This window comes from Leopardus geoffroyi, chromosome D3 (genome assembly GCF_018350155.1).
Source record: "Leopardus geoffroyi isolate Oge1 chromosome D3, O.geoffroyi_Oge1_pat1.0, whole genome shotgun sequence".
Classification (NCBI taxonomy): Eukaryota; Metazoa; Chordata; class Mammalia; order Carnivora; family Felidae; genus Leopardus; species Leopardus geoffroyi.
The window spans coordinates 73,104,544-73,130,535 of NC_059339.1; the positions used below are offsets into that span (position 1 = coordinate 73,104,544).

The 25,992-nt window shown below is 37.6% G+C and overlaps 1 protein-coding gene across 1 annotated transcript in view; it reads right to left on the reverse strand.

The window, feature by feature from the left end:
* The window catches only part of MBD2 (methyl-CpG binding domain protein 2), a 66,794-nt gene that overhangs the window by 10,966 nt on the left and 29,836 nt on the right, over positions 1–25,992 (reverse strand). Inside the window, exon 3 of the mRNA XM_045459445.1 lies at positions 21,791–21,928. Coding sequence (XP_045315401.1) covers positions 21,791–21,928 — 138 coding nt within the window. The remainder of the gene's footprint in view (positions 1–21,790; positions 21,929–25,992) is intronic.

Genomic DNA, 25,992 nt, shown 5'->3' on the forward strand with positions numbered 1-25,992 from the left:
GATTTTTATATGCTATATATTATATATAGTACTTCATAAGGTAACTTCCAAAGAATGTAACTTGAATTATTAAAGATTTCATTTGGTATGAAAATTTAATGTTATAATTTATCACGGAAAGAAAACAAATTATATTATAAACACCCTTTATTCAATATCATTAGGGAAAGAGCTCCTCCACCTGTGTGATTCTTCCCCAAAACTGAAGTTTAGTATTTAAGGGGTCAAGAGCCAGTTTTTATGAAAACTTTTCTAAAATGTTTTGTATACTTCCTTGCTTTTTGAACAGGGTGTCACGTTCGCGGGTGACTTCCTCCCTGTTGCAGAGAGCCCAGATCACCTGAGTCACTTAGTGGCCCCATGCCATCATTCTGGACATGAGTCAGCACACTGAAGGCTCCTCATACTCTATGGGGCCACTGAGGTATGCAATTGCTTATTCAAACACTAAATGGTCCAAGACAGTTCTGCTGTTTGGTTTTCATATCCTTTCTGTACTTCATTTTCTCTCCTAGTTAGCTATGATTTCTCAATAATGTCATTCATTTGTTCAACATGTATTTGCTGAGCTCCAACTACGTGCTGCCCCGTGGATGCGTCAGTAGATGAGATACACTGGGTCTCTGTCCTCAAGACTTATCTCTTTTCTAGTCTGTTTCTTATTCACTGTAGCCAAAAAAACAAAACAAAACAAAACAAAACAAAACAAAACAAAACCAAAACCAAACCAAAACAAAAAACAGATAAAGGAATTCCTTAGGACTCTGTATATTTGTCTTTAATCCCAGATACCTGGGGCTTGTCAAAAGTAGGTACTGAAAAACCACTGGTACTAAAAAAAATACTGAATGCCTGAATATGGGAATAAAGGACTCAGAATGAGGATCCTGAGGGGCACACAAACCCAAGTTGAAACCCCAGTTCTAGATGTCTAAACCTTCAACTGCCTCTTCTGTAAAATGTGACAGTAATGAGAACCATGTAAGATTAATGTGGGGATTAAACAGGGCAATGTATGTAAAGTACCTGTCATGGGGAGTCGGCACAAGGTTTATCATATTTACTTTTAGCAAATTTTGACCACTCTGAGGGCTTATATTCTGACTTCTAGATATATGAGAAGTATCAGGTAACTGCCCTCCAGACAAATGCAAGATACAATAAAAATCTCTTTATGGCAGAAGAGTTATACGCTGGATCTCTAATAACCTCACTGCTAGCACCAAGAGTAACCTGCAATAGAATGTTTCACTCTCCTCTGAAGACGGCTGGTATATGATAACAACTCCTTACATCTCCCTATAAATTATGTCATCAGCAGAATATGTGGTCAACGTATATGAGGACATGAATGCATTAATTATCATGGGTGAAAAATAGTTAGGTGAAGGTAATAATTGATAAATGTGATAAATGTCCCAAAAAAACCCCACCTGCTATTCTCTTTTTGTGGGAAATAATATTATCTATGCATTGATTATCACAACTATGGGAAGAAAAAAAAAAAACAAGGAAAACAAAAGCGAGTCAATTCCTAACGAAAAAGGAAAAGTATTCAGAGGAATCAGTGAGTATGATATTAGCAAGCACCTTTAAAATAAAATAACTTAATTTGCAAAATAAATCAACACTACCAAAAAACAAAGTATAGATATTATGTACAGATATGATCACTAATATTTTACATACTAACATTTTACAGAAAATTCCATTGCTAGATGTCAAAAGTTCAATTTTTTTACATTCTATAATTTTTAATTCTTAATTTTTAAATTCCTATTAACTGAAAGGAAAACGATATAAAATTTAGAAAGGCAAGTCTTGCAAAATAAACCTTGGACTGAGAAACGAAGTGTATGGATCTGGATTACAGGTCCTGGTATCACCACATGCCATCTCACAGCCCTCAACTAAGTCTGAAGTCGAATATGACATGCACCGATGACCTCTGTATAAATGAAATGCTTATGCCATGAAAATGGAGGCACGTGGATTTACGTGGGTGGATGTGTGTGGGTGACTCTGTATTTCTGCCCCCACTCGCGCTCCGCAGAGGAGGTGGGGGATATGGGAGAAGGAAAAAAAGGCTGGTCTGATAAAACAAAACATACACTGGGTGTAGGTCACCACTGCCCTGCGCTCCATCCTTTCCACCACTCATTCAACACTATCAGCTCACCTAATTTTTGAGAGAACTGAAGCAGTCTTCATGAGATAAATGTCTGTTTACAAATCCGTATGTTCCTGGGGCGCCTAGGTGGCTCAATCGGTTGAGCAACCGACTTCGGCTCAGGTCATGATATCACAGTTTGTGGGTTCGAGCCCCGCATCAGGCTCTGTGGTGACAGCTCAGAGCCTGGAGCCTGCTTCCGATTCTGTGTCTCCCTCTCTCTATGCCCCTCCCCCACTCATGCGCTGTCTCTGTCTCAGAAATAAAAAAACTTACAAATCTTTATGTTCCTAACTCATGTTCCCCACATTAATTTTCTCAGGCCCCTACCTGTTTTGTTTGTTTGTTTTAGGGTTGGGAACTTCTTTACATTTGAAAATATTTCTTAAAATGACATAGGCATCATGCTAAGTGAAAGAAGCTAGTCATTTACATGCTGTGTGATTCAATGTATAGGACACTCTGAGGAAAAAAAAAAAACCTATAGGGAGGTTGCCAGGGATTAGGGGTGGAGGAAGGGTCTGACTACAAAGGGTCAGCACAAGGGAATTCTTTGGTTACTGGAATTGTACCCTCTGTTTTTATCCAGCTGCTAGAATTACCATTTTCTTTACTTTTCAAGCCAGTTCCTCAAGGAATGACTGATACGTACTACCTCCATCCCCCATTTCCACTTGACTACCCCCATCCCATTCCCCATGAATTTTCACCAAATTTACTCTTGGAGGCAGTCAGCTCCTGTCACCAAATTCAACGACCTCTTCTCTTTCTCTCTGGTCATCTTATAACCCTGCATATGCTGTGGAGAGGTACAGCGAACAGAGAAATCTTCCTCTGCCTAACTTTAAAATTTTCTGATCTGCTCATTTATGAATTCTATGTTTTCATGAGGTGACAAATTGTGGCCATCTGGAGTTCTTATTACATTACTTCTCCAGCTATTAGAAGGCTAAAGGCAAAAACACTGAAATGATGAGTCTCCTTAAATGTGTAAGGAGTCTCCCTCTGTGACAGCGATCCCGTCTCTTCCACCACACCTTCATAAGCACTATTGCTTTCATGAATCCTAACCTACCCACTGAAAATCTGATTTCACCTGCCAAATCAATGATATTCTCAATGTAACCTTGTTGCCTGAGGCCAAATAATCAATGTAATACTTTTAAGGAGCAGTGATTTAATATTTGGAGAAACTCCCAAAACGTGCTATCACCCTCAGTTATTATATCCCTTTCTAAGTCCCCACTACTTAGACCCTCCAGGTGCCTCTAACACCTTTTCTTTATCACCCTCCAGCATATAAGAAAAGCGGAGAGAGCCCATGTGTGCATGATGTCATATGGCCAACAGTCTGGGCAATGCCTGATCCAGTAGACTAGCCGATGGAGAAGCGAGGCTGGGGATTAAAAGTCATCTAAAACCACAAAAGTGTCTAAAATGTCAGCGACAGGGGCAGTGCAGCTTTGGAGGAACTCCCTCCCCGGAAAATGGAGTTCACGTCCACAGCTTTGTTCCTCACATGAAGATGCATGTAATTCTATCTTGGAGTCCCAGGGGACAAACAGGATCGTGTTATGAAAGCTGTTTCTTTAGTGAGATGATCAAATCTGTTTTCTGAAAGTAAACCAACTGCAGCATTTTCTTCTCTTAACTGCTGTGGATTTAACTGGGACTTTGGGAAATTTGTTCAACTGGCCTTACAGAGGATATCCAAAAGAGAGGATGAGGAAGAAACTGGGATAGCAAAGCAGCTCCCCACAACCACACACAAACACACCATCCCTATTCTGATGCAGTAGGAACTCAGGCTAGTCATGTTTATTAGTGCTGTCCTCTATCACCGTGAACTTGATCATGTGTACCATGAAGGAATCTGTGCTCTTCTGGGGAAGTCAGAACAACACGGTTTACCGGAAAAAAGTAATTAGAGGATCTCTCCAGATTCAACAAATATTCTTTTAGTGCCCATTATACACAAAGTATTTTGTCAGGTACTGAGGATAGTTATTAGGAAAACTGGTAATCACTGCCCTCCAGGAGCTTACTGCTTGTTGGGAAACGAGCAAAACTCTACAAGATAGACTGTGATACCCGCAACAAAGAAGATACGAAATGAACTTCAATTTGGGAGAACCCAGGAAGGCTTTTAGAAAGAGGTAGCTCTTGATTTAAAAAAAAAAAAAAAAAAAAAAAAATGTGTAAGAATTCTACACAGGAGGAAAGACTACTCCAAACAAGGAAATCACTTAAGCAAAGGCAAGGAGGTGAGACAGGGAGTATAGGTCACTATTTCTAAATGTTCTTATACAGAAGAATAACCAGAGTGGCTTGTTTTAAATCTATATTCCAAGGTCTCAGCCCTAAAGATTCTGTTCAGTAGGTCTGGGGTTATAGGGCTTGCTTGGTTTTTCTTTCTTTCTTTCTTTCTTTCTTTCTTTCTTTCTTTCTTTCTTTCTTTTCCCTTTCTTTCTTTCTTTCTTTCTCTCTCTCTCTCTCTCTCTCTCTCTCTCTCTCTCTTTCTCTCTTTCTTTTACAAGTGTCTTAGGTGATTTTGATGCAGGTCCAGGGATCTCAGTTTGAGAAAAGCTGGTTTGGTCTGTGGTGAAAGAATGGTGGTACACACATAACGCTGGTGTATACTGACCACCAAGATCTCCGAGTTTTATTCCTGATTATACCAGAAAGTAAAAAATATATTATTCTATTCTGTTCTTGCAGAGGACTGGAGGAAGATATTTGCCTTCCTCTTTTTCACTGTAGGAAGACATGTGTCAACGTATATTTAAGAGTATACCAAATTGTTCAGGTGTAAATAGGGAAAGGGCTGACCTAAAGTTCTTTTGGTGCCCAGTCATATTCTCTTGGTGGAATAAGAGGAGGAGAAAGAGGACAACTACCACTTATCCACCAAGCCCTTTCTACAGGCCTGGCACTGCGCTCAGTGCTTTATGTGCAGAAATCCTATGAATCTTTCCTACAGCATTTTGAAGAAGACATTATTAGTCCCATGTACAGTCACTTACCAAAGGTTATGTAACTAGTCAGTGGTGCAGTTGGAATTGAAACTCAAGTCAGGGTGATTAAACAGCCCTGATCTTTTTTTTTTTTTTTTTTTTTTTAATTTTTTTTTTCAACGTTTATTTATTTTTTGGGGGACAGAGAGAGACAGAGCATGAACGGGGGAGGGGCAGAGAGAGGGAGACACAGAATCAGAAGCAGGCTCCAGGCTCTGAGCCATCAGCCCAGAGCCCGACGCGGGGCTCGAACTCACGGACCGCGAGATCGTGACCTGGCTGAAGTCGGACGCTTAACCGACTGCGCCACCCAGGCGCCCCTAAACAGCCCTGATCTTAACAATAAAAGCTCTGGAAGAGCATTTCCATATTTGGCTCTGTGTTAGATCATGAGGTAACAGGCCTCAGACCCTTCCATTCATGAAATCAAAGGCTGACAAAAGTTCAATACATATGAAGAGACGTATCAAGTTGCTCTTAGTTCATCTGCCTGTTAAGTCATACTGGGTAAGTCGTCAATTGCAGGCAATCTGTGCTGATGCCTGCCCCCTCCTCATGCAGAATTAAGAGGCCCACACTTGTACTAGATTTAGATTAAAGCCAGCATAGAATTTTAAGAAGATATCAAATCATAATTCAGTGTAGCTTATATGATAAAAACCAAAGAATTGATATAATATATATTCTCTGAAAATGAGCTTTCTTAGAATTAATTGCAAGTATCAACCCCATTGAATATCAAATTTTTATTTGGTAAATAGAAATTAAAGTCTGAGAACCCCTACTCCAAGAAAACATTTTCAGGTAAATCCCACTAACAATAGAGTGGTAACAGGTATTTCATAAAACAGGAGAGAGGGTGTGATTTACTATAAGCATACATAACAGAAGGCTTTTGAATTTTTTCTATAAAAACACTGTTTTAGGTTCATTATATTAATATCTATTTCTCATGAAACATTGAAAAGCATGTAGATCAAATATACCACTATTATTTTCATCCACCATTGTATTTAATTTGAAAAACACTGATGTGTCTGTGTCGTGTTCATAAAAAATTCACTGACAAAAAGAAATTGACCTTCTATTTATACTCATAACATCAACTTGACAACTTGACAGTCAAGTCAGAGGGCAGAAGATTTAACTTCTGAGTAGCAGAGTGAATGTCAGTGGGCTTGTGTTCAAACCCTTGCTTTGTCATTTACTAGCTTTCCAAAGTTAAACCACTCAACCTGTCTCAGTATCAGTTTCCAACTCTATGGAAAAGGACAATAAAAAACAATCTCAAAGGGTTATAGAAACTAAATGAGGAGGTTTCACAAACACCTGAACGTGCTAGTACAGAGCAAGTATCATTTTCCCACATTTTTCCCACAAGTCTTTCAGCACACTGATCATACATACAGTGGCATTCAATAAGCAGTTGGTCATCTTATTACAATTAACAAATATAAACAGATCAGAAATTAATCAACTCTGAAAGGTGAGTATTCATACATGAACACTGAGCACATGCACATGAATCTGCCCTTCCCTCCCAGATTTTCAGCTGGGGTTTTCTTGCTACAAAAATCTTAAAACTCCTCCTTTTCCTCTTCTCATCCAAGCCAGACTGCCTCTCACTTAGACCAAAGATGGTTGGGAGAGCTCTGGTGAGCAGGACCAGCCACATTATTTGCAGGACCCAGTACAAAATGAAACTCTGAGGTCCCTTGTTCAAAAAGTATTAAGAATTTCACGATAGCAACGAGGCTAAACCCATGCAGTACAAAAGAGCCTTCCCTTAACCCCTTGTTAAAATAACCCAAGGATCTTTCATCCCTCCTGCCACTCCTCATTTGGAGGACTGTGAAAGGATCATTGCCAAGGCTCCTCCCAGTTGAGCAGTAGGAGTGAAGATGTTGACCTTCTATTTATACTCATAACATAAAGTTATGTTATGGAGGGAAGCCCAGGCAGTGAAGAAACCACATTGGGGAAGAACGGACAGAGCCTCGAGAAGGATCACAATTTTGTTCTATTTAAAGTCCAGCAAATAACATGGGTAGCTTTTAATTAAGATTTCCTGAAACTGTAATTTTCTTGTTATTTTTACTCCATCTATTTCCATGTTGTGATGATACTAAAGCCCTTAGAAAAACCTCAAAAGGTCTCAAAAGCTTATTTCAAGAATAGAAGGTAGGAGAGAATCAGGGAACCCAGACTACATTTCTGTCCTGCCATTAAGCAAGAAGAGAAAGGGGGGAGGGGGGCGGGGGGGACTTGAAGCAGGAACAATGGTTTAAAGTAGTGTCTCAGTCTTGGCCGTATTAACATTTTGGGTTGGAGAATTCTTTGTTGTGGATGTTCAACAGCATCCCTGGCCTATATCTGCTATATACCAGCAGCACCACCCCAGCTGTGACAACCAAAGGTGTCTCTACACATTGCCAAATTTCCCTGAGTACGGGGAGGTGGGGAGGTGGGGAGGTGGGGGGGAGGGGAGACGGTACAAAACCGGATCTGGTTGAGAACCTCTAGTCCAGACAAAGACAAGGAAGTCAGGGTGGGAGGCTTACAATGCGAGGGGCCCAAACCTCCTAGCTGTACAGAAAGAAGAGCCCTCCAGTGGCACATGCTATGACTGCAGTCAGCTCCTTTCTCAACTTCCAAGAGTCCCAGCTTCTCACTCCTGGACCTTGTAAGACCACCCTACATGGCCTAGAGCTTGGTGCTTCTTTTGTCACTGCCAGATGAGGGTGTGAGTAAGATAAAGCAGAAGTGGGAGAAACCTTTCTTAAGAGGTGAAATTTAAGGCTCTTCAAGATAGAAACATGGTTATAAACAGTGATTATTTTTAATAATTCAGACACACCTAAGATTAAATGGTGTTTATAGGCTGGTCTGGGATGTTAGAACCATTTAGAATATATGATTTCTGCTGGACGATGTTAGAGTTCCAAACAACCGAAACATGACACTTTACATCCCAACTCGTAAGTTAGATAGAGTCTGTCCATACAGATTTTAGAAGGAGTTCTCTGCTATTACCAAAGGATGAGAGACCATATGCACGTGCAACTCTGCCACTGACTACAGAGAAAGGCACATCTGTGTTCAGAATGATTTTAGGTATTCAAGTATAGATAAAGCAACAAAACAGAATGAAAGGTTGATCTTGACCATGTTAATTTCCATAAGATCTTTACGGGTAGCTATAGGTAGGGCCTGGGCAATTCTAAACTAACAGCCATCTCCCCACAATGAGCCACACAAAAACTTATAACTGATTTTAGCCTTCACATACTGTTTCAAAATGCATCCTCCCTTAACTTTTGAAATTATATCTCCACTAAAAAAATAAACAAATTGATTATATAGAAACACACTCAAATTTCAATAATGAAACTAAGCAAAGTTCAACTAAAACTCCCATATCTGAACTCCTATTTCTCATTGTGTATTTTAAACATATACCACAAGCTGAACGTTAGTTCCCATGCCGAGAAGCTGTAACAGACTCTGTGCCAAGCTTAAGGGCCCTTCCACAGTAGATCCCCTCTGGGCCATTTACCTTCCTTGACTTTTCTCCTGTCTCAGAGGAATAAGCACCCTGCTACCTTTCTAAGATTATCCCTACACAGGGCTCTTGGTCTTACCTTCTGCCTTCTCCTGACCTTGCCCCATCAATTTGCCCAACTTTTCCTCCCACATTTTCCATTTTCCCTCTTCCTCTCCTTGGGCTTCTTCTGAAGAGACAGATACACTCCAACACTGATAACCTAAAAATGTCCTTGTGCACACTTTTACCTCAGACCAGCTCCAACTTCCTCTTTCTACTAGGAGGGAAACTTTCCCTCTGATTTCTCCACCTTCCATCCATTCTCTTCCTTCTAGACTCTACTCCTATTTTTATGTTAACACTGACCTGCCCAAGGTCAGTAGCCTTGTAATTACCAAATCCAATTCCTAATTCAAGCCTCTTTTACCCTGCTTCACTGTTGAATCACTTGCTGCAGAAGACTTACGAAACTCTGCCTTTTATGATGGTTCTCTTTACATTTCTGTATTTTCTATTACTATTAAGCAACAAATTAAAATTTCTAATGGTAATAGTCAAAGAAATAAGACTATCAGCATTTTTTTCCTAACAAAAACAAATCTTTAAAGTACATAAATGTGACAGATACACCTTGTAAAGTGTCTGAGGACAAGTGGCACCTAGGTGGCTCGGTCTGTTAAGTCTCTGACTTCGTCTCAGGGCATGATCTCATGGTTTGTGAGTTTGCATCTGAGAGCCTGGAGCCTTCTTCGGATTCTGTGTCTCCTTCTCTCTCCGCCCCTCCCCCACTTACGCGCGCACTCTCTCTCTCTCAAAAGTAAATAAACATTAAAAATAAATAAATAAGTAAAATGTCCGAGGACCAAAGTGCTAATATTTTGTAAAATAGAAGAACCAAAAAAATGACCTTCAACATCTCACCATTTTAAAGAGTGTTAATCTGCAGAATCTTTCTCTCTATCAAGAGCATGATGTTAGACACAGAGTTGGCACTCAAATGTTTTAGGGATGAATTTGTGGCTAAGTAGGAGTACATGGTAACAGAAAGACACTGGTTTGAGAGTTGAATGTTTTAGTCCTGACTCAACTATTAAACAGATGTGCTGTCTTAGGCAAGTCACTTAACCTCTTTGGATGTATTTTCCCTAGTAAAATAGAATTACCAGTAACAGTCTTAACCATCTCAGAAGGTCATCAAAACACTGATGATACATGAGTAAATTCTTTGAAAATATAAAATATTTATTGAATTTTTCATTTTCTAATGTTAGGATTTCATAAATTCAATGAATATTTGATTCACTTTTCTAAGGCTTTTGCTAACTTTAATCAAAGAACAAAGGACCTTGTCATGTATTTGTAGACTAAAGCAAAACCCAGAAAATGTGCACTTTATATTCACTGACTCATGAAAAGCTAAATATGCAAGACACTGGGTTAGGGCTATACAGAGGAATGATGTTTCCTGCCCAGAAGAAATTCACTGGCCAGTTTATAAAGTGCTCTATTTCAAATCAACCCCATATGATATCTGAGTTGTCTAGTTCTGGTCAGCAAAAACAACTTAACTTAAATACCATGGCCTGCAAACATCAAAAGCCAAATCCAAGCTACCTTCTTATTTTGTGAGAGTGGCCCAGGAAGAAAGTGTAAGACCATGACCAGAAAATTACTATGTAAATCAAGGAAAAGTTCGATTCGTGTGACTGTGTAAAAGATAACAATTTGGGCTCAAGAGGCTGGAAAAACGAAGCAAATAGCAAAACTCAGAGTTGAGGGGGATGCAGGTGTGGTACATCTGCTGTAGCCACTTGTCCAAATTTTGTCAGGAGTGCTATCGAACTTACACAAGGTGGGCATGTAATGCTTGTCAAAATATTATGAAGTCTTAGACTACTAAATGTGAAAATTATGAAATGCACAAATTCCTAGAAAAACATATTCTCAAAACTGATACAAGAAGAAATGAAAATGTGAATATTTATCCATGTACCTATCAAATAAATTGAATCTGTAATTTCAAGCTTTCCTATTTAAAAAAAAAAAAAAAAAAAAAGGCTGAGATGCCTCACAATTAATTCTTCCAAACATATAAAGAAAAGTACCAATTTTATACAAACTCTTCCAGGGAAGGTTAAAAGAAGGATCACCTCCCAGCTTATTTTATAAAGCCAGCAAAACCTTGATACTGAAGACTGAAAAGAAAATTATGAGAAAACACAAGCCAATCTCTCTAATGAATATAAATGCAAAAAATTCTAACCCACATAACAACAAATCTAAACAGCAATAACAATGATAGTACATCATGACCATATTTAGCTTAATCCAGAAATTCAAGGCTTGTGTAACATTCAAAAAACCTCAAACAATGCAATCCACCACATAAACTAATTACTATAATTCATGATATTAACAGAAAAGAATAAAAACCATTTCAGCACTTAACTAGAGAAAAGAATTTGATAAAATTCAATACCCATTTATGAAAGATAGTCTCAGTAAACTAGGAATAGAAGTGAATTTCCTTAATCTGATAAAGGGTATTTACCAAAAACAACCCTACAGCAAGTATACTTAATGGAGAAACATTAAAAACATTCCCTGGTAACACAATGAGACAGGGATACGTGTTATCACTCTTACAAGATCATATTGGAAGTCCTAGCCAGTGAAATAAGACAAAAAACAAACAAACAAACAAACAAACAAATGTTTAAGGATCAGCAGGGAATAAATAAAACTCTCATTTGCAGATGACCATGTTTGTTCATGTATAAAGTTGAAGAGACTCGTTGATTACTTAATAAGTGAATTTAGAAAGATAAATCAGTACAATTTGCAAAATCAGCTTATTTCTACATATTAGCAACAGACAAGTAGAACATTAAAGAAATTAACGTAATCACTTAGAGTAGTATCAAAATACACCAAATATCTAGAAATCATTTAAAAATATGTAAGATCTGGGGCGCCTGGGGAGCTCAGTTGGTTAAGCATCCGACTTCGGCTCAGGTCATGATCTCACAGTTCGTGAGTTCGAGTCCCATGCCGGGCTCTGTGCTGACAGCTCGGAGCCCGGAGACTGCTTAGGATTCTGCGTCTCCCTCTCTCTCTGCCCCTCCCCTGCTGGTACCCTGTCTCTCAAAAATAGATACACGTTAAAAAAAAAAAAAAAAAAAAAAAAAAAAAGGCTGGACAAGGTAAGTCTAAAACGTATGTCGAAATGCAACAAGCCAAAACTAACCAAGATAATCCTGAACCAAGACTAACAAAGCTGGAAATGCATACGACCAAGTATCAAGAATTCTTATGAAACTATAATAATGACGACAGTGAGGTACTGGAAAAGAAAGGACAGACCAATGAAAAAGAACTGAGTGTAGAAATTGACTCACATGTACACAGACCAAAAATAGAACTGGGAGTCCAAAAACTTTCATAAGACTTTTACACATTTGCATTTCGACAATGCAGAGCAATGAAAAATAATGGACTTTTCAGTCAATGATGCTGGGTCAAACCAGACTGCATCCAAGCAGAATAAAGTTATTTCTAACGTGCAGATTCTCAAAACCTTTACCTCCCACTATATTTTATGAGAAAGGTACTAGAGGATTAGTTACAGCAGAAGGTATATATTAAGACAGAGGAAGACAGAAATCCAGAAAATTCCAACGCAGAAGTGCAGCAAAGGAAATCCCCGGAGCTGCAGCTACATGGCAGGACCAGAGAACAAATTCAGCCCAAGTGGGGTAGAGGGGACTCAGGAAAAACACAGCAAGGAATGCCATGGATTTCAGCATAAGAAAAATATGATTGATGGGCATGTGGCAGAAGTACTGATGCATTAGAGACGACGAACTATTAAGAAACCTAGCATACAATTCTTAAGATTAACAACAACAAATTATGAAAGCGTTCAGATGATGACTGGGCATTATCTGCCCTACCCATGAATATTTCCAGTCATAATAATGTAAACCCTGACTATTTGACCTATTTAACTAAAAACATGATACACTATGTTGGGAACACGAGAGCAGAGAGAGAGAACTAGGTACTCATCTACCACCATGAGCTACCCGCCTCAATTATTTCCATATTCCTGTGACAACATTCTCCCAGTTACCTAAATTCTGAGACTTTTTTTTTATTTTTTATTTTACTTTTGAAAGACAGAGAGAGAGCGCGCGCGTGCAAGTGGGGGAGGGGCAGAGAGAGAGAGAGAGAGAGAGAGACACAGACAGACACACAGAATCTGAAGCAGGCTCCAGGCTCCGAGCCATCAGCACAGAGCCCGAAGCGGGGCTCAAACCCACAAACAGTGAGATCATGACCTGAGCCCAAGTAGATGCCCAACCAACTGAGCCACCCAGGCGCCCCTCTGAGACTCTTCTCATAAGCACCGCTGAATAGTCAACAAATTTCATCCATTACTTTATGACCAGCATGAAGCAGATCTTATCATTTGTGCCCTAATTTCCTATAGCTTCTTGGTGTTTTCCTAGCCTTAAGTCATTCTTTATATTACATACAATAACCAAATTAAGACCTCTGTCTAGAATGTTCTCCTCCATACTTCTCTGCTTTTGAAGACCATATATTATGTGTTTTTTTTTCACTGCACTTATCATACCATGGTACATTATGTACATATTTGTCTGTCTCTCTTCCTATTACAGTAGAAGGTAAGATCCATGAGATCAGGGGCTGTTATTTTGTTCACTGAAGTATCCCTACTACTTGGGTAAGGGCCTGGCACAGGTTGAAGGCTCAATTAAAGATTTTTTAATTAAAAAAAATTCACTAATTAATTCATTGAGTCAACAAATGCATATTAAACACTGACATAGTGGAGATATTGTGGATAAAGTGATGAGTAACTAATACAGTTAGATCAGAAAAGGAGAAGGGAGAGATGCTAAGGAGGATCTCTAAACCCAGACTTGACCAGTTAGAGGTTTTCAGAACAGGTAAAATGATACCTAAGTTCACACTTGAGGGAGGAGTAGAATATAGATAATTAAATGTAGGAAAGAAAGCAGGATGAAATATGACCAGGGGATGCAGGGGCAGGAGGCGGCCATGAAGTGGAGTGAATCAATTGCATGTTCAAAAATCTGCAAAAACTTTCATGTGATTCGCATGTAGAACAAGAAAAGAAAGTGAAGCCAAAAAGATAAGCAAAAGCCAAATCATGAAGGACTTTGTAAGTCATGTTAGGTGTTTTGACTTTGTACATCATACTTAGGGGTTTTTTTCCTAAAACCTTATAGGAATCATTGAAAGCTTTTGGGAAGAGTAACACTGTCAGATCTTCGTGTCAGGTGGAGTTTCTGGATGCAATATGAAGAATAAATTGAAGAGAATAAGAAGCAAAGAGATGAGAAGAAATGACATTTACCTGATACAGGGATGGAGCAAGTGAACATTCAGGAGACAGAGTCAACTGGACTTGTCGGCTAATCAGAGGTTTAGGGTAAACGATGGGAAGAGTCTAGGATGATGCTCAGGTTCTGGCTTAGGCAGCTGAGTGGACAGTGGTACTTTCACTAAGATAAACAAAGCACATAGAAGAAAGGGCCGGAGGTGCCTGGGTGGCTTGGTCAGTTAAGCATCTGACTTCGGCTCAGGTCATGATCTTACAGTCCATGAGTTCAAGCCCCGCGTCGGGCTCTGTGCTGACAGCTCGGAGCCTGAAGTCTCCTTCAGACTCTGTGTCTCCCTCTCTCTGACCCTCCCCCATTCATGCTCTTTCTCTGTCTCAAAAACAAATAAAAATTAAAAAAAAAAAAAAAAAGAAAAGAAAGGGCTGGTTAAATAGGATGATGAAGGAGATTACACAAGATGAATCACAAGTGCTAATGAGACTTGCAAGCAAATAATGTTAGTAGATGGAGAGATACAAACAACTGGAGCTCAGAATGAAGACGTAGATTTGGAAATCATTAACATGACAACAGAAGCCATGAGAATGAATGAAATCATCTGCACAGGCTTTACATACAAAGAAGAATGCACAGTTTTCCCTAGGAAGATGCGTAGAGAAAAAGGAACCTAAGAAGGGGAATAAGAAAAAACAAAAAGGGAGGAAAACCAAGAGAGTAGAGCATTACAGAATAAAAGAGTATTTCAGAAGGCAGGGTAGTCACAGTGCCTAGCTAGAGCAGGTTAAGTACTGCAATCTAAGGGTGGAAATTTGTCCATCCAATTTAATAGCGATCATCAGCAGTCTTGATAAGAGATATCCACGGGGCAGTGGGAACAAAAGTCGTGTTTCAAGATACCAAAACTAAGAGGTAAGGTAGATATTAAATACACACAATTCCAAGAAGTTGTACTGTAAAAGGAAAAGAGAAAACAAATTGCAAAAGGGTCACAGAGTAAAATGAATACCTTTTTAAAATGGGGAAGATCTGTGTATATTTAAAAGCTTTTGGGAAGAAGCCAGTTTCGCAAGAGAAGTTGACGGTGAAACATACGTATGACATAATCCATCGAGTGAGATGTCCGAGAAGGTAGGGGGAATGTGTCTGGGGTGTACAGACGCGGGCATTAGCTTTAAGCCACAAGGACATATGCTCACATTCAGTTCACAGGGGTAAAAAAAAAAAAAAAAAAAAGCTACTCCCGTGTTCAAAATCCTCTAAACATTTCTCATTTGCAAAGTTAAACACAAATGCTTTAGTTTGTTCAACTTCAAAAGTATTCAAATAAGTGAAAATTTAAAATGAAATACCATTTTTATACACTGAACTACCAACAAGAGAAAGCACTGATAATACACAGTGACAATGAAGAAAAGCTAAAACTGGAATGCACATAACTTGTCCACAGACTTTTATTTATTTATTTTTCTAATTTTTTTTTTTTAACGTTTATTTATTTTTGAGACAGAGAGAGACAGAGCATGAACGGGGGAGGGGCAGAGAGAGAGGGAGACACAGAACTGGAAGCAGGCTCCAGGCTCTGAGCCATCAGCCCAGAGCCTGACGCGGGGCTCAAACTCACGGAACGTGAGATCATGACCTGAGCTGAAGTTGGACGCTTAAATGACTGAGCCACCCAGGCGCCCCATCCGCAGACTTTTAAATTGGTGCAATCTTTTGGCAATCAACTTGCCAATGTGAGTCAAAACTTACAGACATTAATACTAATTGTATTTCTGGGAATCTAGTCTGATGAAACAATGTAAGATATAGGAAGGATCTTATCTATATAAAGATACTCACTGGAGTACTACCTACAATAGTGAAAAATAGAAATAACAATATGAAAATGATTAAGTAAATCATATGCTAGCATAATACACAGCTGTTGGAATAATGTAAATTGATTATAAAGTTATAGCACATAAACTATATAAAACATGGCTAAAATTGTATATAATGGTATGTATAAATATTAAGCATGTGTGTGTGTGTGTACATATGTACAATATATGCATGTGTATATATATATATGTATATATATACCCATACATATCATCAAAAGATGTATTAAAAGATTGAAAAAATATAAAAAATGCTGGGGCGCCTCGGTGGCTCAGTCGGTTGAGTGTCGACTTCAGCTCAGGTCATGATCCTGTGGTTCATGGGTTTGAGCCCTGTGTCGGGCTGTGTGCAGATAGCTCAGAACCTGGAGCCAGCTTCGAATTCTGTGTCTCCCTCTCTCTGTCCCTCCCTCGCTCACACTCTGTTTCTTTCAAAAATAAACATTAAAAAAAATTAAAATATATATATACATATAAAATGCTACAATACTGTAATTGAATTACAAAAAAGGAATGATGAGAATTTTTTTGTCTATCCCAAATATCTTTCTCTTATAAATTTAGGAAATTATAACATTTTTAAAATTTGTAAAGATTGGCACTTAAGGAAACGCGCTACAACGTTTTCAGCTCCCACTACTTCCCATGAAAACCCTGATCTGCAAACAACTTGTCTTTTCATTCCCTGCCCATTCCCACTACAATAGCTTTGCTAACACTACTCTCCCTAGTTGGAATGTCCTCGCCCTCCCATCTGCTTTTCTAAATCCCACTCAACCTGCAACGTCTGGCATATGTCCTGTATCTTTTCTAAAGATTTCCCCAACCACCCTAGCCACAGTAAAATCACCTTCTGGAACACCTATAGCATATGTCTGTACTGTTTATTTGATCCTTTGTCTACGGCACCTCTCCTCCTACACCACCCAGAATAATACTTTTAAGTATTTCAGGACAACACGTCATCCACTTCCTCTGCCCAGGAAGCTAATTTTTTTGTCTAGAGAAAAGGAATATAACATCCTCCACGGAACTCTGTGCTTTAGCTTCTCTATTTCTCAATCATAAAAAAACTAAAACAAGTCTATACTAGAAATAACCTTTCAAGGTTACGAAAAAGTAAATGCTCTTAGAATGTCCAGAATGAAGAGTAATTTCCTAGGTTATGGTAACACTGAAATATTTTACAAACTTTTCATACACAATGTCTTTAAAGTGTATATGTTTTTAAAATTTAACTTCATCTTAAAAGTTTCTTCTAACATATTTTAAAATATCCATTCTTGGTTACTATCAAAGAGCCAAGAGATATTAAATGCTAGCAAGGATGTGAAGGAAAGAGAACACTTGTATACTGCTGGGAATGTAAACTGGCATAGCTACTATGGAAAACAGTATGGAGGTTTCTCAAAAAATTAAAAATACAACTCTCATTTGATCCAGCAATCCCACTTCTTAGTATATATCCAAAGGAAATGAAATTACTGTCTTGAAGAGATACCTGTATTCCCATGTTCACTGCAATATTATTCACAATAGCCAAGACATGGAAACAATCTAAGTGTCTATCAATGGGTGAATGGATAAAGAAATATTATCAGCCATAAAAAAGAAGGAAATCCTGCCATTTCTGACAACATGGATGAATCTCAAGGGCATTATACTAAGTGAAGTAAGCCAGGCAGAGAAAGACATATATGATCTTACTTAGATGTAGAATCTAAAAAAGCTGAACTATTAGAAACAAAGAGTAGATTGGTGGTGGCCAGGTGTGGGGGTGGATGGGCAGGTGTTGGTCAAAGGGTATGAACTTCCAGTTATAAGAGGAGTAAGTTCTGGGGACCTAATACACAGCATGGTGACTATAGTTAACAATACTGTATTGTATCTTGAAAGTTGCTAAGAAAGATCTTAAATGTTCTCACCACCACCACCACCACCACCACAACAACAAAAATGGCAATTATGTGAAGTGATGGATGTGTTAACTAACCTTATTGTGGTTATCATTTTGCAATGTATATGTGTATCAAATCATCACGTTGTAGACCTTAAGCTTAAACAATGTTGTGTCTCAACTATATCTCAATAAAGCTGGGAAAAAAAGCATTCTAAAAAAAAAAAAAGGCTGACTTCTAGAAGGGAGTAAAAGAAAATTTCATATCTTTTGAAAGAAGAATTAGCAAATAAAAGGAAAAAATCTAGTATCAAATAGAACATTTAAATCCACTTTTTTGCTAATTCTTAAAAATTTATTTTTTGGTTAAAAAAAAAAGTGAAGAAATGTAATTAATATTCAAAGACTATCAAAAACACCTCCAGCCTATGAGCATCCTATAATATAATAATTAAAAGGAAGAAGTAATGGCTCAAAAATGAAGTTTCTTTGAGTTGAGGATAAAAGAAAAGGTGAGAGACCAGAAAATATCAAAGATGACAGGATCAAAGAAATGAGAAGGAAACAGAAATGTGAGTTCTTCATATACTGAGGGAAGAAAGCTAGGAAAGACAGCCTTAACAGCAAAATCATAATTATGTCACATTAAAAAGATTTTTGGAGGTGTTTTATATATATGACCAAATAAGAACATTTCAATGATCTTACTATTTGGGATAATAGTCTTATAGTTGGTCGAGTTTCCCCACCCCACTCCAGATTTCTGTTTAATCTAAGGGAAAGACAAGCACTTATCAAATATGCTGATAGTATGTGTGTGTGTATGGATGTATGTGTGTGTGTGTGTATATATATATATATATATATATATATATACATATATATATATATATAAATGTCTACTTACCCTATCATAACTAGGTTTTAATTATAGGCAGATATTATTGCTGAATTCCATTTAATGCACTTTTGCTTACATGCCCTAATTTGCAATTTTAAAGCTAAGGTATTTTCAAGGAATCAATGCACTAGATATTTATAATTCATATATTTTACAGAAATCAAATCAGACAGCCACACAAAGATGCAGGCATAGGATGTTTGCCACGTAAGACAGAATTATTCATTTCTGTGATTGCATCACATGTAAACTAATCACTTCAAATTATCCAACGTAGAACCTAGTTAAGATCCAAAAATCCAATCCCAGTCCTAGGTCTCTAAGTATTACAATACCACTAGATTTGAATACTTTATTAAAAGACTGCGACACGGTTAAGAAACAAAAACATTTATATCTATCTCAAAAACAGAAACCACTCTGTCTAGTTTATTTACTGAATGATCAAAAGAAGTTCTCCAAATGGAATATGTGGCAATTCATACTGCCGATCTAGTTCAACCAGGCTGTGTGAAAGCACAGTGGAAGAATTATTTTTGCCTACATGTTTTATTTTTTTTGTCAACTACCTCCTCAACAATAGTTGATTAGCACATATCTGACATATATACACCAAAATATAACTTAAATCAACATCTTTCCTTTACTAAAAAGCCTGAATCTAAAATGAAATAGTCAGAATGACAGATTACGATTTCTCAAACAATAATATAGAAGTTGTCTCTATTTTCCTATAGTTGCCCAACGCCCTGTCCTTTATTTTGAAATCCCATTAGTGAGACAGTAGTCAAATATTCCCTCAATTCTTATGTTGAAGATAAAGCTGGGGGAAAGACAACTAATGTCTTGGTATAATCAAAAACACCCAGCAAAAACCACCAGGTGATGTGAGGATAAAGCAAGAAACAGTTCAAACTTTTGAGGAAGTAACCTCCTAAATAATTTTAACACTTCTCGTCTATGCAAGCAAAAAGGAAGATAAAATCCTCAAAAGATCTGAGTTGAAATTGATACAAGATTTGGGGGTGGGGCAGGGGAAGGAGGTGGGATTTAGCTTTTTTGGTATATTCTTTTCATTTGAGAACAATCTCAGAAACTTTAATAAAAGAGGAAAATGTAAAACTACTCAATGTATCAGTGAATAAGGAGCAACTAACCTGATTATTTCAGCTTTAAAAATCTGTTACCAGTGTCCCCTACAGCCAGGTAAACACCCAGTAAATACAATTACTACAATTGTTAAAATCTGTGACTGAACTTAGGTACAGAAAAGAATTACTGTTTAAATAATCGTAATTTGCTACTCAATTGGTCTTTAAAATATTTGGGTTTAGAGACTATATTGAGAATGACTTGGCAAAGAAAAGATGAGGATAAAATCCATCTACTACCTATTCTCAATAAGGTAACTCAAATTTCCAATATGAAACTATTATTAATAGTTATTCCACTTTCATTATCTTTCGAGCTTTTTGAAGCAAACTGTCTTACCCACATATAAACTTTGAAAAATTTCAATTGATAAAAATCTTTACAAGGAAATGATTTAAAAATCACCAAAATGCCAAAGGACAAGATGTTCAAGACTTTAGACAGTATCTAAGAAAGAACATAATCGGGGAATGGCTTTATCAAGGTGGGCAAAGTTCAGAATGGCAGAATTCCTTCCCTGTTGTAATGAGTATACTAACACTACCAGTGGTGTGGTGACTCTCACTGGGTGCAGTAGTAAAACAGAAGGGAAAAGCCTGGCACAGAATACTGAATGGCCCAAAGAAAACCTAAGTGGTGACAAGAGCCTAAAGGCACATGCAGGTACGCATCTTTTATATTGGATGTGATACACTTACATGGCCCCTGTTGAATCTCTTGGGGACCAACAGTAAAGCAAGTTTAGAACTTCAAATCTTGAGACATCTATAGCAAGATGCTGATCCAATGTGGCTCCAAATATCTTCTGTTTTCCTGGCTGACCTGAAGAGGAAAAAACACTACAGAGGATGTGGGAACTGAATTTCTTTAGGTAGTTTCTTCTAGAGCAACTGTCTGAAAGTTTTGGCCCAATCCTTTATGAAGTCTGGAGATGAGACACTTGAGGGACTAGTGAAAAACAAAATTCAAATGAAAAGGTGGAGTGAGGCATCTAAACGGGGAATATGAGAGCAAAAGATAATCGTCGTAGGTAAATCAGCATTTCTAATCTGTAAGTGGGAGGAGGCAGAGAAAGGAGAGAAAAAATATGCACAGATGTTTCTCCCTCCACTCCCTCACCCCAATTGCTACTAAAAATTCCCAAAGTACCTAAACTTTTTGACCACGATTAGGGAATGAATAAGCAAGGTTACTTGGAAAGGTAAGCATTTTATCCAGTCTCCCTCCCCTGGCTATATGGCATTATTAAACAGCAGGGAGGCCTTTCAGATAATACTTTTTTCCTAAGAACAGATTCTGGTGCCATACAGTTTGAAGCCATAAAGAAAGAGAAATTTATTAAACTGAATTTCTGCAAAAATGGAAGTCACAGGACAGTATACCTTATTGACAAAGTTTATTTAATTGTTTTTCAAAAGGGGAGGGATGGCTGTCATATAATAAGAAATCAGAACAAAAAGTAGTTTGTATAAAATTGAAAATATTTTTAAACTAAGCAACACAAACTGCATGCTTCAGCCTCCTAGGAAATATTATCCCTGGAAAGATAATCTAAACTAAGATTAGCAAAAGCAAATCTGATGTACATTACCACACAAAAACACAAAAATGTAGTCCATAATATTAATTTAGATATATTTTTAATTAACTTTTTTCTTAAAACATTTAACCTAAATATTATTAGACTTATTGTCCAGCATTCATGTAATAGCCTAGGAACATAAAACAATTTTCTTTCCAAATATTTTCCATTTTAACCAGTTTACTTGAACTATGTCTGGTAAAAATACCAGAATTGTCTGACAAATAAGATTGGAGAACCAAGTAGATCCTTACCTGACGTGGCTGCTCGTTCATTCGTTGTGGGTCTGACTTCACTTTATTACTAGGATGATTTGTGACTTTGGTAACTGGTTGTTTGAAAATTGATGCGGTTTGTCTAATTGGCAATGTTGTATTCAAGTCTGGTTTACCCTGTGAATATAAGCATGTTTTTGTTAATAAATATTACATATAAATATAATTTGAATTCTTTTTTATTAATTCATTATCCATTACTTTACGTTTTTATTCAAATTCTAGTTAATTAACATACAGTGTAATATTAGTTTCAGGTGTAAAATACAGCAATTCACTTCCATACAATAGCTGGTGCTCAATTCACAAGGGCACTCCTTGATCCCCATCATCTATTTAACCCATCCCCCTACTTTTAATCAATCAGTAAATAAAACCTAAGATGTGTTCTAGTGAAGTCAAAACGTGGCACAGAGTTCCTTTTAAGTTCATTTGCAAGGCTCTAACCATGGGGTATACAGGGGCAAGGAAGGTGGGGGGCACAAAAAGAACAAAATGTGATTTAATCATTGTGGGTTCTGATTCTGGCAAAAAACATATATAAAAGGCCATCTGTATCTGAAGACAACATACCTGATATTTTTTATATAGAAATATACTTGATAAATCTGCAGGATATTCAGTGAACTTCTGTCTTTACAACTATCCCCAGATAAAAATTGTGTTATCAACTTCCAGACTCCAAAACACTGGTTCTCAAACTTCACCACACATCAGAACCACACAGAGGGTTCATTAAAACACAGATTCCTGGGCCTCACTCCTGGAGAGTCTGATTCAGTAGAGATCTGAGGTAGGCCCTGGGAATTTGCATTTCTATTAAGGTCTCAGGTGATGCTGACTGCTCCAGGAAGCACTTGCAGAATGACTACTCTAAAACAAAGATTTGCAAATTGGTTGCAGGAGGATGAAGTTTAACCCATAAATGTATTTCGTTCAGTTTTTAGTGTCTAATAAATGAGCCAACATCTGCAAATATGGAGATATCACATAAAACCCAGATTCTACTTCTCTTTAAAACTCAAAGATCTAGAAATACCAGACTTGATTTGGCCACAAGAGGCCATAATTAATTAGTATAGCTGCTCACAAGAAGTGTCAAGGTTCTCCTTTAGCAAAATTCTTCAACAACTCATATTTGCATTACCTGTCTGAGGCCTATAAGTGTTGAGGTTTGTGAACTCTGCTTAAGGAATGTTATCAAGGCCTAGAAAGGTAAGCATCAAAATAAAGTGACAATTATCACAATTACAGTAGGATTTGGACCCACTACTAAATATGTCTCCATCACCACCCTCTCCACCTTCGTTCCCTCCACCCCTTCTTCTCTGTATGTACTTGTCATTCCTTTATCTTATTCAATTTTCCCCCAATGTATGTGCTTACCTTTAGGAGATATAGTCTTCTTTTTTATTTAGTTTTTTTTTTTTTTTAAACAATCTCTACACCCAACTTGGGGCTCTAACCCACGACCCCAAGACGAAGAATCACCTGCTCTTCCAACTGAGCCAGCCAGGCGCCCTGAGACATACTCATCTTAAATAAGACTATTCCTTAGCTATTTAGCTTTCTTATCTTTGTAGATATATTTTCAAAAACTTTGATTTAAAAGTGAGCAAATTTGACTGACAGGCTGCAAAATTACCACTTAGGATGCCATCTTTAAAAGTGTGAAGCCTAGGAAGGTATATTTTTAAAAGCTCTCCTAGTAATTCTGTGATGCACAGAAGGTTTGGACACCTCTGATTTATGACATCTAGAGCATTCTGAGGCCATAAGTGAAGCCACCCAAACTATGAAATAGTCAATATTTTATCCTAAAGAAGCTCACGGAGAACTTTTCCTGTCACTAGTTATAATTAGTATAGATCACTAAACAATACCCTGTTTGGTTTTTAATGTTTTCATTCTTTAATAAAGAACGATGTGCTCAGCTGGTATTAGAACAAGATGGCATCAATGGACACAGAAATACGTTGCAACTGTTTGTATGCACAAACAGTGGAGCCTCTTAAGATTCCCCTTGTTACAAAGGATGACTAGAGACAGCAGGGACTATTTCTAAATGAATCCTGAATCCACAAAGACTGGAAGGAAGCACGAAACATATAAAACTATTGGTTCTACAATGGGAAGGTTGTTGTTTTTTTCATTAACAGGTTTTTGGTGTAATAAGTAAAAATTAGAAGAAAAAGCTGGCTACAAATATTCAAGATACACAATTCCCATTGACTGATGAGGTAGTGCATTCCTCACTGGGAGTAAGAGATTTTTCAAGAGTATGCTGTATTACTTTTCTCTTGATCTTACTTTGGTTTTTATTCTTTTCTCCTTTTACCTGGCTTGAAAGCTCAGAAGACAGAATTTTTCACTAATGAATTTTGTATTCCAAAACAGTAGCATGTAATCTGAAAAACTGGACTAACTGGTTTTCCCAGAAACTGTCACAAAAACAGTAAATTTTATTACCACTCTCACCTGAAGAGTGCCAAAGAGTCACTGTTTATGCCCAGCTGTGTGTCTGAATCCTTCTAAATAACTACCAATCTGCCATAAACTTAAGAATTATAAAGCAAACACTGGTTTTGGTTTTGGTTTTGAGAGAGAGAGGGAGACAGAGAATCCAAGCAGGCTCCATGCTCAACACGAGCACGACACGCGGCTCAATCCCACGAACCTGGGATCAAGACATGAGTGGACATCAAGAGTCAGACGCTTAACAGACTGAGCCACCCAGGTGCCCCAAGCAAACACTTTTTTTTAATGGGACAAGATTAAGGCTACTCTTATAATTGTAATCTTCCCTTTCAGCATAAGAAAAAGTAAAGCAGAAGTTTCTTATATCACAAAATTAAACTTGCAAACACACATTCTAATATTAGAGAAAGTTTCCAACCTTGATTAATCTCAGTATACAGGCTAACCCTCAAACCAAAATTTAATGTATTTTATAATAATATGTATATTAGGGTGGAAATACTCAAATAACTCAAATAATTTTTGAGACTATTCTTTCCTCTTAGGTGCTGGAAGGAATACAAAAACAAATCTTTTTAATTTTTAAAAAAATGTTTACTTCATCCCTTTCTAATAAGTATCTCTGAAAAGGATCTTTGTACATTCAGAAAGAACACACAATAAAAATTAATTTTTAAAAAATCAGCGACAGGGAGAAAACAAATTTCCTTTTGAAAAGATTAATAGTGATCAATACAGAGCTGAGCATCAAAAGTGGATCTGAAATTTTTAGGATCCCGGGTGAAAAGAGAAACATTAAATTATATAGATATCAGGTCAGAGAGAAGGAAGTATACCAATTAATAAGGGAAACAAAGCTGTCCTAGTATTAAATCTAGAAAAAAAAATCAGAGACACTGACATCACAACAAAACTAAGCAAATTTCAAATGCTTTTTCTTTTTCAGTGGCCTTCCATAAAAGCCAAGAATATAAAATTTAAAGGAAACCTGGTGAAGGTGATTCTTAAAGGGACTAAGCACCCGTGTGATCTAATTAACATGTCCCTTTTGGTTGGTCTAACTTGACTGAGGCTAGAAAAGAGGATAATTAAAGAGGTGGAGGAAGGGCTTGTGTTTTATAAACGGGTGATTTTCAAACATTTTTGCATTCCTACCAGCTAAAACATTTTTGAAAATATATATCTCACCTACATTTCAAAGCTGACATCAAGACTATTTCAAACTGTAATGTAAGTGATTGCAAAGAATGCACTTACCACACATTTTAAGTACTGACACTTTAATAAACCTATCACTTTACAATGTATCTAACAATCTAAATATACTCACCATCAACCACTTATACATGAACAAACTTTTCAGTAAGTACACATTTTGTTTCACTCCTTTTTCTCTTTGAGCTAATAATTCCATTCCCAAAGTTATTTCCTCTTTTAAACTTGAAAACCTTTAGTTGATCATATACATGTCATGAGATTATTTTTTTTTTACTTTTTGTGACCATAAAGTACTTAGTGATTAAAAAATGTCTTTGGGGCGCCTGGGTGGCGCAGTCGGTTAAGCGTCCGACTTCAGCCAGGTCACGATCTCGCGGTCCGTGAGTTCGAGCCCCGCGTCGGGCTCTGGGCTGATGGCTCAGAGCCTGGAGCCTGCTTCCGATTCTGTGTCTCCCTCTCTCTCTGCCCCCTCCCCCATTCATGCT